A 15,003-nucleotide genomic window follows, 5' to 3' on the forward strand; every position below is an offset into this window, starting at 1 on the left:
CTCCCCCGCCCCACATACATATACACCCTCATGCCTATTCTGCCCCCCACAAACCCCCCCCAAAAACTCTATCCACCTGCTCACACCCTCCAACAATATACAAAAATAAAACTTCATTTTAAGCTATTATACCATCACCTCTATGTACACTACACAAACGCATGTAAATCAGAACAAAAATATTTTTTTAAATGAAATTAATGAATGTTGTAGTACATGTTTGATTTTTAGAATCTAATTTGGTATTTTTCTGGTTCAGAGATGGCAAACCCCCGTGCTGAAAGAAGTACTTCTTGGGGACAAAGGGAGGGACTTCTGATGGCAAAGTTCAGGGATTAGGGGGTGGGATTTATGGTTCCAAGATGGTGACCAAGGGGCAGGGTACCTGTCAAGGGGCGGGGCTACCCATGTGGCCCTCAATGGCTTGCCAAAACTTGGTAAACGGCCCTCCACTCAAAATAATTGCCCACTCCTGTTCTAACTGAAGAGAACTATGGGGAGAAATCTTAGTGAATATACCATAGTGGGGCTGGTTCTTTTTACATATTTCTTTTCAGGATAGAAATACCCTTTCAGTTTTCCTGTGGACAACTTCTTTTCAAGGTTTCATTTCCATTTCTGTATTTAGCCTGCAGTACCTGAAATTTCACAATCTGATTTTTTTTTCACTTGTCATCATTTAGTTCCTTCCTGGTGCCCCTTACCCTATAGTAAAAGCATGTTAAGGTAGAGAGTGAATTAGAATCAATAAAATCAATATAGTTATGCCAGTTTAACTCTTTCATGCAGACACTCTTATTTTGAAATGAATGGCTTTTTTCTGTTTTAGTTTACATTGCTTTGAAACAGGTTTGAGATAGAAAAAGCCATTCTTATTGCAGAATAAATGCATCTGTGGCCAGGAAGAGACGTTGCATTTGTTGCACAAGTTATACCTGTGTTTGTCCCAGAACAGAAATGTCCTGGTATTGGTGTGCACACACATCGCCCTTCTAAGATCAGGGTTTAGCAAGCGGCTAACTACACTGGACTTTTCCAGCATTGATTCAATGATGCAATCCTGGGATAACCATTCAGGCATACTTTGTGATGTCCTGGGATAAACTTCTTATGCAGCAAACCATTTTAAGGATTTATCCCAGGAAAATTAATCTGGACATCTGAATGATTGGACTTTGTCCCAGGATAAATGGTTTGTCCCACAATAAATGTGATGCCTGTTTGTGGCGTACATGTGGAACTTACACTGTTACAACTACAGCAGTTTAGTATTCCACTACAGCTTTACTAATCCTGGAAAAATCTCCTATATAGACAAACCCTGACAAAACCAGTGCTGTATGGATGAAATGAGATTGTCCTTGCACCAGTTCACCCTCCATTACCATATTTCCTTATGAGAAATTCCAGTGAAGTTGGTTCATTGCTCTGTTTGCTGTACTGAGTCTGTCCCTTTGTAACTCTGATTCTTGGTCTGAACTGGAATACCACATGCCCCCGTGAGCTGAAACACTTGATAGAAAATTTACATTTTTGTGCTAAAAGCAAAGCACATTAATGGAGGAGGGAGGAGGAGGTGGTAAGTTTGGGCTCTTCTGAAATGCATCATAACTGGGAATAAAATTTAGTGAAAGGGAGATCAATGAATAGGCAGAAATGATAGTATTGAAGTTCTGTGAAACTGCTGTTAATGAGCTTATGCAGACTGAAGAAAAAAGATGCTGAAAGCACAGCAGGAATGCGGCTTATTAACAAGTGCCAATCGTGTGCCCAAGGCTAATAGCACTCCACATTTGGAACACTTTCCATCCAAGACACTTTACATTCATTGATCAGTGCCCCCAATCCATGAGAGGCAGGCAGGAATTTTTATGAATGGGAAAACTGAGGCATAAGGTAGTTAAGTAGTTGAATGTTATTTACCAGGTCATGCAGAATTGGTAGTTGAGCCAGGACTAGAGTCCAGCAATCTTGACCCCTTGTCCTGAGTTGTATCATGCTTTTCCCCACTCTTACCTCACCACGCTTTATGGTCTGTCACATGCTCTTGATTCAGGGCCTGTCTATAGAGGGCTCTCAGAGTCTATAGGAATTAACTGACGGTGTGAAGTTGGTGCATATAAAGCATGTCATCATCATGGCCCTGCCTCCTGTTTAAAATAGGGGGAGGGGCGGAAATGGGCTCCTGGTCACTGACATGCCCATCTATGAGCCCTGCCCTTTAGGATTGAGGCCACACTGTCCACCTGAGATGGTACAGAGGTGTACCTGGGTAGTTTTGCAGTGCCAGATAGGCAGTCATGGTGGCTGCTATGTTTTTGCATGCCCCCTAAGTCATTGCCCAGGGTTGGTGGCCTGCTTAATTATACTACTGTGTGATATATTAAGTTGTAGAGGACATGTTGGAGTTGCTGCCCCTTCCCCCTGGCCTCTGGTGCTCATCTTGTTGTAAGAAAATTACAGCTCTAGCTGCGGCCACCAACCAAGCCCTTCCTCTTCCCCATGCCCCTTGCCTGTTTGCCCATTTGCATCCCTGCTTGCTCTCCCTGCTGCATATTGATTCTCTCACTTATGTCACATCTCTGTCTTGAAATGTCCTTGCACAGCTGTTAATTATTTAACGAGTTTTTAAAAAGCTTATAGCTTCCACTCCTTTAGCAGGTTTGCATCTTCATCAAGCATGTCATGATGCAGGGCTAGTGATGGAGGAGGCACAGTGGCTGCTGGCTGAGGGGGAGGCAGCACTAAAAGAGATGCATCTGGAAATCTCTTGCAGCCCCTTATGAATGCTCCCTCTCCACTGTGCTCAGGCAAAGGGGCCAAATAATAATTAGTCCTAGTGAAATGTCTTCATCACAGATTGAAGCACTCTATTAAATTGATATAATTTTAGTTGATAGCAGCTGCTTTCCCTTCATGCCAGTTATGTATATGAAACCCATCTCTGTAGCCTTAAGAAGTCATACACATACAAACCAATAATGCTGTCTACATAGGACAGTTAGACCCTAAATGTTGCTGTGGGAAAGCTGTATGACTTGTGCATACACAAAATGAAAAGCCTGTCAACCCATGTGTACTGCTTCTTGGATCTCAGTAAACCCTGGCTGTGACAAACTGAGGGAAGGCAGGGGTTTCCACAGGCACAGACAAGCGCTGAGGGAGCCCCTCACTGGTTGAAGTCAAGTCACAGGGACAAGAGCTCCCTTTGTCCTTAGTTAGTTTCACACACTTGAGAAGCTGTTCTACAGTATAGTCACAGCTTTAAAATAAGGACAGTTTTGACTTGCTAGAGAACCACTGGGCAAGCTTTTCTTTTGGATGAGAACCCAACAGCTGGAATATTTCTCCAAATCTCCTGGGTTTACTGCTACAGTGCGGACGTGATGTAAGACTTGTTTTTTGTAGGGCCAGAGTACCTTCTGCGTTAGGTTTCTGCATCAGTTGGGATCCACAGAAAGTCACTGCAAATGCAAAATTAATTCGGAAGGAATTCTAACTTTTTGAACCTCAGAGGTTCTTTTCAGTGGTTAGTGGTTATTTAATCAGTTAGCAGATGATCTCTGGGCATTTCTGATGGGGTCCCAGATGAACAACTTCCTTTCATGATTTCATTTGAAAAGAAAAGTCGGTTTTAATGAATCCCCTTTATAGGCAGATTAATGTACAGACAACACTATTTTACTCTAATATATATTCCATTATCTTTTGTTTTCTGGTGAATGGAGCAGTTTTCTCATGGTAATTAAAGCTGCTTATCTGTACTGTTCATCCGTAAAGCAAGAACCCATGATGTTTAGGCTTATTACAGAGTAGTTGGATATACTTCTGGTATCCTGAAATACATAAATGCTTTTGGGGAGTGCAGTCTCCCAAGGTAATGATTACATTAACTTGGATTCCTTCGTGCCCTGTAGGTCTGTAGAGGAGACCACACAAGCTGTGTGAAACTTCAGGGAAAATGTTTTTATTTGGTCTTATCACTGGGTCTCTTGAGATTTTTGCTCCCTTTGCACTCTGTAAGATGATGTCCTTACCATAAGCCAGATAGTGCAGATAAAGAAAGCCCTTCCATACTCAACACCTACCTTTTGCACTTGTACCTCCAGTTAGTGTAACTTTATCTTTGGATGGCAAACACACAACCACCCCTTTCTTCAGTGGGGCCATTTCTTCTGAAATCAGAAGTATGGTTTTCTGTTTTCTTCTGCAAACATCTTGGAGCACATGTTGCCTTGATTACAGAATCAGTGTGCTCTGGAAGGACTGAGTAGAGGGGTGGCTGAAGGACTCTCATGATGGACAGCTGTTGTAGATGCATTTTTTCTGGTATAACATTACTAACTATTAAGTAAGCAGAAATCCCGAGAGCTATAATTTTTAACTAAGCTAAGAGTACCATTCCCAGGACCAGGTGTGGACCATCTATCTGTAAGTCTGGTTTGAAATGTTCCAACCTGTTCTGTGTACCTGGCAAATGCTTAAAGAACCCGAGTGCTGCAGCATTTTGTGAAGTAGCATGCAGTCTCTATTCTTATAGTGCACGGGTGGCCAGAGTTAGTCACCCTGGGAGTTGCATCCAGTCCTCCACAGAAGTTCAAGAGACCAGGGGGGAGAGTAGGGTGGGCTGAGGGTGAGCGATCCAGAGTGGAGGTGACCACTCCCCGTTTCTCCCCTCACTCTTCCCACCCCACTGCTGCAGCGTCCAGCCGTTCTGGGTTTCCACACAGGGAGCACACCCCAGGGTAAATGGTTTGGCTATAGCCCCCGCCCTGGCAACCTGGCACCTGAGCTGGCAGTCCCGGGAGAATTGGGAGAGCTGCAAGTACTGTGCTGATGAGCTGCATGCAGCTCATGAGCCGTGGTTTGGCCATCTGTGCTATAGTGTGTCAAATGATGCTTGCAGTTGGATTAAAGAAGGGCTAGTCCTGCTGGGGCATCTAAGTCCACCTCACAGCTGCTTTAAGTATTTCTATATAGAGTGTTTAACCAATGTGTATGTCTCTCTCCCCACCCCCCAGCACGTTGATGGCAGTTTCTCTGTGAAGCCTTTGAAACAGAAACAAATTGTAAGTATGCATTCCGTATTCATATCCTTTCAGAGCCAGTATTTGAGCAAAGGCTTTTATTGCCATCTCAGGGATGTCTACCTGTAGTTGGTGGATAGCTACATTGGCAGTTGGCAGAGAGCCCATGGGTTCAGCTGATATATCCAGATAAAGAAGCTCAGGGTTGAAATTTTCTTCTTTATTATGGAAGCTGTTGCTGCACAAATAAATACCCCAGTATTGCAGCCTGCAACCTGTAGTGTCACAGAGTAGCACCTGCTCTATCCTTCTTTTGGCACTTGAATATCAAAGCACTCAGTTCCTTAGAAATATCTATGGTATTTAAATCTTCAGCAAGTCAGGGGCATCATTTGAGAAGTTTAAAACCGGTTTGTCTTACTTGGACTGCTGCTGATGTGTCAGACAGCGCAAGGCTCACTTGATCATAATCCACTCTGGATCTTTTAGCACAGCGGTGGGCAAAATATGGCCCGGGGACTGGATCCGGCCCACCAGACCATTCTATCTGGCCTGTGGGGCCCCTGAAAATTAGAAAATTAATATTTATTTGCTCCTAGCTGCCTGTCAAAGATGACAGGAGCCAGGGGCAGTAGGATCCAGAGGAAGCTAGTGGCAGGGCCCAGCAGCAAGGGCTGCCCCGCCCCTGCCCCCCAACCAGAAACCCCTGCCTAGCAGAGGCTTCTGGGCTGGGGCATGGGGCTGTTCCTGCTTCCCTGTGCCGGAAAGGGAAATGCGGCCCTCAACAGTTTGCCAAAACTCGGTAAGCGGCCCTTCGCCCAAAGTAATTGCCTGCCCCTGCTTTAGCTCTTCGCTGTGTGAGAGAGGATATAAAAGTGTAACTGTGGGTCCCAGTCTGGCCACCCTAGTGCTAGGCACATGGTCACCACTACTTTTTCCTTGACACATCTGTGTTGTTTTGGGTTTTTTCAAGTGATGCAGGGATCTCTGTAGGGCTTTTTTCTGTGCAATATGTTAAGCTTCCTTTTTCACTTAAAAAATGGAAAGCAACTGGATGCTGATATCTGAGGAGCAGTCCTAGGAAATCTGAATGAGTGGGTACTGAGTCCACATGCAGGTAATGTAAACCTGGGAGAAACTGCAACAAAGCAGAGATGGAAAAGACCTATTTGTACATCTTGTCCATCCTCCTGCTAGTCCCGAGTGACTTGGCAGAACCAGCTTGGATGCTGCCTGGTCAGAGTAATAAGCGCTGAAAACGTCATATAAAGGTGTCTTGATTGCATCTGAGGTACAAGGCCTGGAAGGAGGCAGATGCTGAGCTGAGTTGGTAGAAAACCAGTAATGAGCTGTTCTAACTCACCTGGGGACAGATCTGATGTCTATACAATACTACATTGGATACTTAGGATCCCTTGCAGATGTAAGATGCCCTTGTTTGTGAAGAGTATTGATGTCATCTCCACTTGTGGGAAGCTAGCTGATACTAAGCTGATGCATGGTCTCAAAAGAGCTATGAGATCTTGTACCAGCTGGAGAGGGCTACAGTGAAATGGAGTTTAGAAAGAGCTGCTGGCCAGTTAAAATCAGAATTCTTTGCAGTCAACAATAGGGCTTATAGCATGGGAAAAACCAACTAGCTCTTTCTCCTCTGACTCCTCAGTCTTATTGCTATCAGCCTCATTGTCCTTTCCATCATCAAATTGTTCCAGTATTAGTGTCTAGTTTGATCTTTCATTTTTTCCCTTCCCAAATCCTTCTGTTACATTCTTTATATTTTGAAGTTGCAGCCCATCCTTTTTGCCCTCGGCCAAGGCATTCACCCATGCTAGTATACATTCTCAGTTCTTCTGTATTAGTATTCACCATAATATTTATACATGTGTTGCAGCAGCATCTGGACCAGGACCCTCTTGTGCTTGGTGCTGTACAAACACAACAAAGATTTACACATCCTCCCTCTTCTCTCTTTTCCCCTGTGATGTCCAATGTATTAACCATTTCTTCCCCTATGCATGCCTTTGGCTATAGTGATTTCCTTTCTTCATCTCCACATCTGACTTAGAGCTTCCCATGACTTTGGTGGCAGGGGTTTACTCTTCTTTGGCAGATGCTTCAGTAGCATAAGTGGTTTTGATTGAATTTCCTTTTTCCAGAGCTATTTTAGACACTACCTGTTGTAGCTCTCAGCATTGATGATCTGAGAGAAATTGGCAGATGGAGGATATTTTAAAAACTCTATGGCTTTTAGGTGTCCTTTTCTGTAACGTAGCGTTGTCTTGTTTGTTTTTCCTTTAAAAGACAGACAGGGTAAAAAGAACCAGAAACACAAAAGATGATGTGATGCTTTGGTCTGATGTGGCTGTCACTAATGAACTGCCATTCTGAATGGTGGATTTTGCCTTTGATCTGTGATAATCATTTTACTTAATATTTATATACAGTAACAGGGTACATCATCAAAGTGCTGTACAAACATTAACTAATTTTGCCTGTCTGATTCTCCAGCTGGTGATCTCACTAGTGATCTTATTTCTACCCCCATCACTTGTTCTCAGTAAATACTTTTATTAAAATGGTACATCTGACTGGGCTGGCTGGGTCCTTATTTTAGCATAAGCTTTCATAAACAGAAGGCTTATTTCATCAGACGTTGAGAAGATCCTTTCATAGCATCTGGTTAAGTAAGCCCTCTGCTTACAAAAGCTTATGCTATACACTTCTGATTTAGTTAGTCTATAAAGTACAAATCTATCCTGACTTCTTCCTGACTTCGAACTAACATAGCTATCTACCTTTCTTTTCTTATCTTCAGTCATCAAATGCATCCTCTTTGGGCTGGGTTGCCAGCACTTGCTTCTGCAAGACTTGCATGAAGACTGGGATTTATGAGAACCTTTCTTCTAATTTAACCATGAAGCAAGAGGCTTGCTCTGGAAAATGGATTGCTCAGGGACTTGCAATAGGATATAAAACTTTTCATTTTTTGTTGACCTGTAGCCCAGGGAGTAGCAGTATAACCTTGACTAGGAGGGATCATAAAAATGAGAGGGAGGAATTTAGTCTCAGGCCCATTTAAACCTTGTTGTTTCTGTAGAGTCTGCCAACAAAGGGGCCCAGCTAGTATAAAGAAAACTATAGGCTTCACACCAGGAAGCTTTCCTAACAGTAAAGCAAATTAGATTTTGGCTTCTTTTGAAACAGATGGTCTCAATAAGCTTCTGACTCTTGAACACATTTTGGAAACTTGCTTTCAAATAAAGTTCCTATGTGGTCTGTATCAGAGCTGGGCCATTTTGCAGAGTAGTTGGAGCCAACACAGAGTAAGTGGCTGAAGCACAGTATAGCACTGTGGAAGATGTTCTGAAAAAGGTGTTGTCTTGACTTTGAAGAGCTTTCCTTTACTAAACCCATATGTAGAAGGCAGGGCAAGATGGTACCTTAGAGGCTAATTTATTAGTCATAAAGACTCATTAGTCTTTAAGGTGCCACTCAGCTTCTGCCGGACCTCAGACTAATACAGCTAACTACCTCTCTGAACCCATATGAAAAAACCTAAATTTCAAGAGTTCAAATCTCTATTTCATGCTACCATTAAGATGTTCATTTAAAAATTCAATTACTGAGGAAAACAACTTCATCTGAGGGGGCCATGCTAGAAGGATGGACCACAGGTTCTCCATAGCTCAATTCTTGCTCTAAGTATTGTGGATATGTGGTGTAAGGTGGGATGTTACTTTTGGATCATCAAGTCTGACCTCCTGTCATACCTGTGTTGAGCCCCAAAACTTGTTTGGCTAAAGCATCTCTTCCAGAAAGGTATCTAATTTTCATTTGAAGACATCAAGAAATAGAAAATCCAGCACTTTCTTTTGTAGTTTGTTTCAGTGTTTTTTGTTCCTTACTGTTTATGTATGCTTTACTTTTCATTTGAATTGGTCTGACTTCAGCTTCCAGTCATTCTTTTGTAATGCAACTTTCTTGGCTAGATTAAAGAGCCTTTCAATACCCAGCATTTTCTCCCCATGAAGGTGCTTGTAGTTGGTAGTCAAGTCCAAATTTCTTATGGTTAATACAAGCAGCCAGGTTCCTTAAGCCTTTCAGTGTAGGCATTTTCTCCAGCTTGTGAATCATTTTTGGCTCTTCCATTCACATGTCCCAGTTTTTAAATGTTTTTTTAAACTGTGGTCCCCAGAACAGGAGAGTTTTGTAGTGTTTGTCTTAATAATGCTATCTACAGTAGGGAAAATCATTTCCCTGTTTCAGCATACTACTTCCCTATTTACACAGCCAAAGATTTGTTACCATTTTTGGACAGCATGACACTGAGACACTGAGCTGCTTGTCCAGTATGACCTCCAAATCCTTTACAGTCATTGCTTTTCAGAATATAGTTCCCCATTCTTTAGTTATGACCTCCAAATCCTTTACAGTCATTGCTTTTCAGAATATAGTTCCCCATTCTTTAGTTATGGCCACTGGACCTTGTTCTAAATGCATAACTTTGCATTTGGCTGTATTAAAATGCGATCTTTTCTGTGTCCTGTATTTGCAGCTCTTAAATACATATAACACAGGCGTGGGGAAAAGAAAGCTCAGAAAGCAAAATGAATGTTTCTGAAGAGAAAGAAAGGGAAAATCTGAAGTAAAAGTAGAGAATCCTAAGTAATCTCTTGTGAGTTAGAGAATCCTGAAACATACCTAGAGTGGGGAGAGGAGAGAGGTTCTGTCTATGAGACTGCATTGCGGCTCTGAAGGAGCAGAGCACAGTGAAATCAGCAGTGCATCATCTTCATCTTCATTTTAAGCAGGAAGAAATGTTGCATTCATGAGCTCACAAAAAAGTGTGTTCTTCTTGCCAAGCTTGCTGATGGCAGAGCTCACATGGCAGCGATTTATTTAAATAAATGTTTGTTATGGCATATACTAAAACTACATATGTTCAGCTTCCCCTTCAGTACTTCAGTCTGCTAAAATGGAGGACTGTTTCCTTACAACTGGTCTCTGGGACAGTTTCCATTCTACCACAGTGTGGTTAGCCCACTCCTAATGTGAAATAATGTGCGTCTCATTTCTCAGGCAGAGTTCTCTCCCTTCCCACTTATTGCTGTAGATTTTTTGGCAGTTCATAAAATCTAGGACTACAGGAGTCCCTCCCATAATGTTTCCTGGTTTTTAAATAGACTTGTAAGCTACTCCTGTAAGAACACTAAATATGGTTGGAACTGATATGGCATCAGCCTACTTCTCAGACTGTAAAGAGAAGATAAAAAGCAGGGTGTTTGCTTATTTGGAATAAAGTGTGGGGAGGAGGAGAGGGTGTATTAGTTAAACTTTTTTTATACTACCACTAGGTTTATTTCTTTTCCACCCTGCCATTGTAACCATCTGATATTCTCTGAGAACTTCTGACAGCCTAGCATAAGCTCTTTGAAGGTTTGGTGGCTGCAGGTAATGATTTGAACTGATTTGCTCTTAGTCTGTTGGCTGAAATCAGGCATTGTCTTAACACCTGAAGGTCTCTTGGTGGAGTCGTGTTGCAAAAGGGTGGATTTCCTAATCCCTTGGGCTTTGTCCATTTCTAATCATGGTATAATCCTAATTGATACTGTAATGTGGCATTTCTATAAATGGGCTGTAGAATCTTGCTTTGAATCAAGGGCCAGTGACCCCATCATTGTACACCCTCCTAGCTGACTGCTTTGCACTCTCGCGCACTGTGATTGGTCCAGAGAATCAGGATGTTGTAACAGGACCCTCTCTGAAATGTCTCGCTGTAAATGGGACTGTTTCCACACAATAGTTCTAAAACTCCCTGCCCAGAGCTGGGAGCCACTAGGGAGGATTTCACTTCAATCTCAACTACTGATCTCATTGCTTTGAAATGCAGCCCTAAAGTGGATGGTCTGTAAGCTGCATGTTGAGTTAAATGGTGAGACCATGGAATTAGCTTGTTAAAGCTGCTGGGCCCCAAGTCAGAGTGTTTTAAATTGGCAAGCAGCATGGATATCATCCAACTTTGCCTGCATCTTGGTGCAGCACAGTGTCAAATGGTCACTTTCTGGACATAAAATAAAGCATTTCTGTGTCCCATGTGTAGGAAGAATTAATCTGGGTGTTACTAAAGGCCACCCCACCACTAGCTTACTCTCTAGACTTTTCACAGGGTGGCCAGGAGAGGCTTGCTCTAAACTTTTTGTTTTTGGTAGAGACCACTGTTTAGCATCATCAACAAATTGCAGTATTAATTGGCTGCATATAATACTAAGGAGCTTTCACTTTTGCCTAGAAGGCTTGGGTGAGAGTAAAACTGTATCTGCTAGCACAGTGGCTCTGGGTGTTCCTGCTTTTCTTCTTCCTTCTGACTCCTGATTCTTCCTTTCCCTTCTTTGGTTCCCAGCTCTTCTCCCACAACCCTTCCTGACATATAGAAGAAAGGATTCTTCCCCTGGCTATCTCCTGGTGCTGTGAGGGCTTTTCCTATCTGGGAATTGACCTAAAAAATGCCCTAGTATGAACTGAACCTGGGACTCAGAGTTATCCTCCCATCCTGTTCAAGGGCTCTTTGGACTAAAGTGCCATGACATCAGCTGCTGACCCAACTTCTCCACAGGTTGCTATGTAGATGGACATTAAGTTGAGCACGTGAACAAGGCCAAGGATGTACAAGCAGCTGCATTACAATCCATAACCTGTTACTGTGTTTGCCAACTCTGTCTTCCTGCCTGCAAATATTATCCCAGTAATTGCCCACATGCAGTGTTAAAAAACGGAGTCTGTTACAAAGACCCTCTCAAGGGGTGCTTGAGTGCTTTGGTAGGTGAGCTCTTAAAGTACACGGCACTCAAAGAACATAGTCCCCACATATCTAACCACTGAAGTGGTTTTCTCGCATGATGTAGCTATTAGCAGTTTCCGGCCTGAGGGAGACTTGTTTTAGCTGTGATTGGTGTAGGTTTGTTATGGTATCTGACAATGAAATACCACAGCAATGCCATGTAGGTGATGTTAATGGGTACTGGCAGGGCATTGCTGAAGTACTGGAGAAGCAAGACCTTTTATTCAACTTTTGTACTGGGATGGTTTGAAATACTGCACGGCCTTCCTCAGATAAAGATTAATAGTGCTTCACAGAAAAAAGGCCTAAACCTGAGAGGTGCTGAGTGCCTGCAGATCCAATCAAAGCTAGCTTGAATCTTGGGTTCAAACCTGAAATAAGCATTGTCGATTTTGAGATGCAGCATTGTTGACTGCATTTGAAATGGCCCCTCCCTGTTGCTGTCTCACCCAGCTCTAACTTTTCTGCTCCGTCTGAATAGGAGGCTGTGCTGTGTACAGCAGGAGGGAATCATGGCTTACCACAAACTCTGTTCTTTGCATGGTTTGTTTAGATCGGTGTACCTGTGAGTGCCAGTTCCCCTATCCTGTAGCACGGAACCTCGGGAGACCTCCCATTCATTCCATTAACTCGGGTCTGGTGAAGTGATAGAAACTGAATAGCTGCAAACAGAGATGCTGACCTTCTAGAGTTAAGACCATGGTTCTTATTTCCCTAGGTGGATCGGGTGAGCTACCTGCTTCAGGAGATCTATGGCATCGAGAACAAAAACAACCAGGAGACCAAGGTAGAAGTGTCTACCAAGCTCCCTTTCTTTTCTGCATTCAGAGCCACATGGCGGGTGCCCAGTTGTGGGGGGCGGGGTCAGCGTTTGCTTTGAGTTTGTATGTGGGTTGTGGCTCATTGTTGGGGGGGTCAGGGAAGGAAGAGAGTCCTCCTTCAGTCATATCAGCAAAGAAGTGGAGCACATTGCCTTTCCGATAGTTGTTGAAGCCCAGGCTCGTTCCTATCAGAACACCAAAGAAGTCAGCGTAGTTACACTGAGGTGAATTGGATCTAAATGTTTTGTTAAGCAACCTGAGACCCCTGAGTATATGCATAAAGCTTGGGACTTTCAAAGCAGCTGGAGAGAGTTAAGTACCAACTCCCAGTTGGTTTTAGAGGGTGTTTGTTTCCATAGCACATGATGCATTAGGAGAGTTGTCCCAGTCTCTGCAATTGCTGCCTCTCATGTCCTTTCGAAGCTCCTCTCCAGTCAGACTGCTTCAGTGGCCAAAAGCATTGTCCCATTTCCTCACTCTTAAGTAGGTCCTTTACCTCCTAAACAACTCTGGAATCACCTCTTCTTGTGACACCCCCTCCATGAGCACAGAGCAGGGTGGACTTCTGCACTTCACTCACAACTTGTGATCTGAGATATGCTTCTGGGACCCACTTGGTGGCTTTTTTTTTTTTTTTTAAACCAGAAGCATGTGCATGTTCAGTCCTCACTGCAAGGAGTTCTGGTTCCCATTGTGCCTATTTGCCATCCATGCAGTGCAGCCCTTAAGTACTTTGTTACCCTGCAGCAATAGAGGAGTTGACTCTGTGTTGCATTGCTCTTGTCAGGTGGAGTATATGGAAAGTGCTTTAACTAGGAATGTAACTCCCTGTTTAGGCAGAGGAGTTTGGGATTGCATTCAGGGTTCTGGCCTATTGTGTGGCCTTCAGCAAGTCACTTGATTTCTGTGCCTCAGGTAGTGCTGAGAGGATCCATGCATTTGGTGCTCTGCAGGTGAGAAGCACTGTGAGTGATGCGGGTTTCCTCCAGAGTAGGTTGTTTTTGTAACCACTGTTCTGAATTCTCCAGTGCTGCGTGTAAGTAGAGGAGCTGGGAGAGGAAAGTCACCAAAGAGGAAAAGCTGAGTCCCTTCTCCCCTAAAGGGCCTTGTGCTGAGGGCTCCTCTTTGTGCTCCCAATATGTTGTGATCCAGCTCTTTCAGACATAACCCAGTACACAGGCAACTGGTAGAGGGGGTATGGGAAGGAGGCATGTCCCCCCTGAGATTGGCCCCCAACTCGGCATCGCTCAGGACAGGGCTTTTTTTTTTGCCACATGGGCCAGTGGTGTTGGGGGATGGGGGACACGAAGCCGTGGCATAGAAGTATAGGAGTGGATATTGGACTTTTGGCCCACCTACAAATTGTGCCTCCCCAGACTCAGGAGGCACCAGTCACCCCTGACCTAGTACACAGTTTCATTTGGGCTGTTTGTTGTGTTCCAGCATACTAGGCCACCAATGTAAAATGGAAAGAGGAAGGATGATCCACAGTGTGCATTGCTAGTGTGATCAGTAAGCTGCCTTGCTGCTCTGGCAGGAGCAGGTGCTGTTACATTCTCCTTTACAGCTCACTCTGCAATGTGATCTGTATTCCAGCCTGCATTAGGAAAGGGAACTCAGAATGGCACTGATGTGTCATGTAGTGCTGAGGTCACCAGCAGTAGGGCAGTGATTCTCAACCCGTTTAGGCTTACGGTGCCCCTCATTAGATTTGAGGCACCCCTCAGAAAATGTCAGCTCTTAGTTTTAATTTGTTTTTGACTGTGGAAAAATAATAGAGCAACTTTTCTGGTGTGAAGAATTCAGAAATACCACAACAGGGCAAGATGTCTTAACAGTATGGATTCCTTTTCGCAATTTCTGTGTTTATCTGGTGAATCATATTTACACACCAAACTGCTAACATTATGCAGCACTCTTGAAAGGATTTCAAGGCACCCCAGGGTGCTGTGGAACCCTAGTTGAGAATCACTGCAGTAGGGGTGTGTGCAGCTCCTACAGGGGGAGCTGGATAAGTTTGAAGAATCCCCTTAGGCTCCAGCAGAAGGCACTGTAATGCCTGGGAGGTGTGGTTCCCCCTTTGGAGCGCTGCACCACCATGGCCCCCAAGGTGAGGTGTGGCAGTGACGTGGAGTTGTGTCCCCGCTGCTGCCGGGCGGGCAGGGGGCACCTCACCTTGACGAACATGGCAGTGTAGTACTCCCTTCTGCGCCAGGTCTCATCTGCTGGGCTGCAAAGGTGGCTCCTGTCCGGAGCTGGCCTGGCCCAGCTGCAGCCCCGTGCCCCACTGTGGGTGCAGAAATCTGGGGGGTGGCAC

At 44.1% G+C, this 15,003-nt stretch overlaps 1 protein-coding gene across 1 annotated transcript in view; it reads left to right on the top strand.

Annotated features, from left to right (window-relative positions):
- The window catches only part of MGRN1 (mahogunin ring finger 1), a 148,574-nt gene that overhangs the window by 110,177 nt on the left and 23,394 nt on the right, over nucleotides 1-15,003 (top strand). The window contains exons 8-9 of the mRNA XM_025193207.1: nucleotides 5,022-5,069; nucleotides 12,584-12,652. Coding sequence (XP_025048992.1) covers nucleotides 5,022-5,069; nucleotides 12,584-12,652 — 117 coding nt within the window. The remainder of the gene's footprint in view (nucleotides 1-5,021; nucleotides 5,070-12,583; nucleotides 12,653-15,003) is intronic.

The sequence above is a fragment of the Alligator sinensis genome, unplaced genomic scaffold (genome assembly GCF_000455745.1).
Source record: "Alligator sinensis unplaced genomic scaffold, ASM45574v1 scaffold1389_1, whole genome shotgun sequence".
NCBI lineage: Eukaryota > Metazoa > Chordata > Crocodylia > Alligatoridae > Alligator > Alligator sinensis.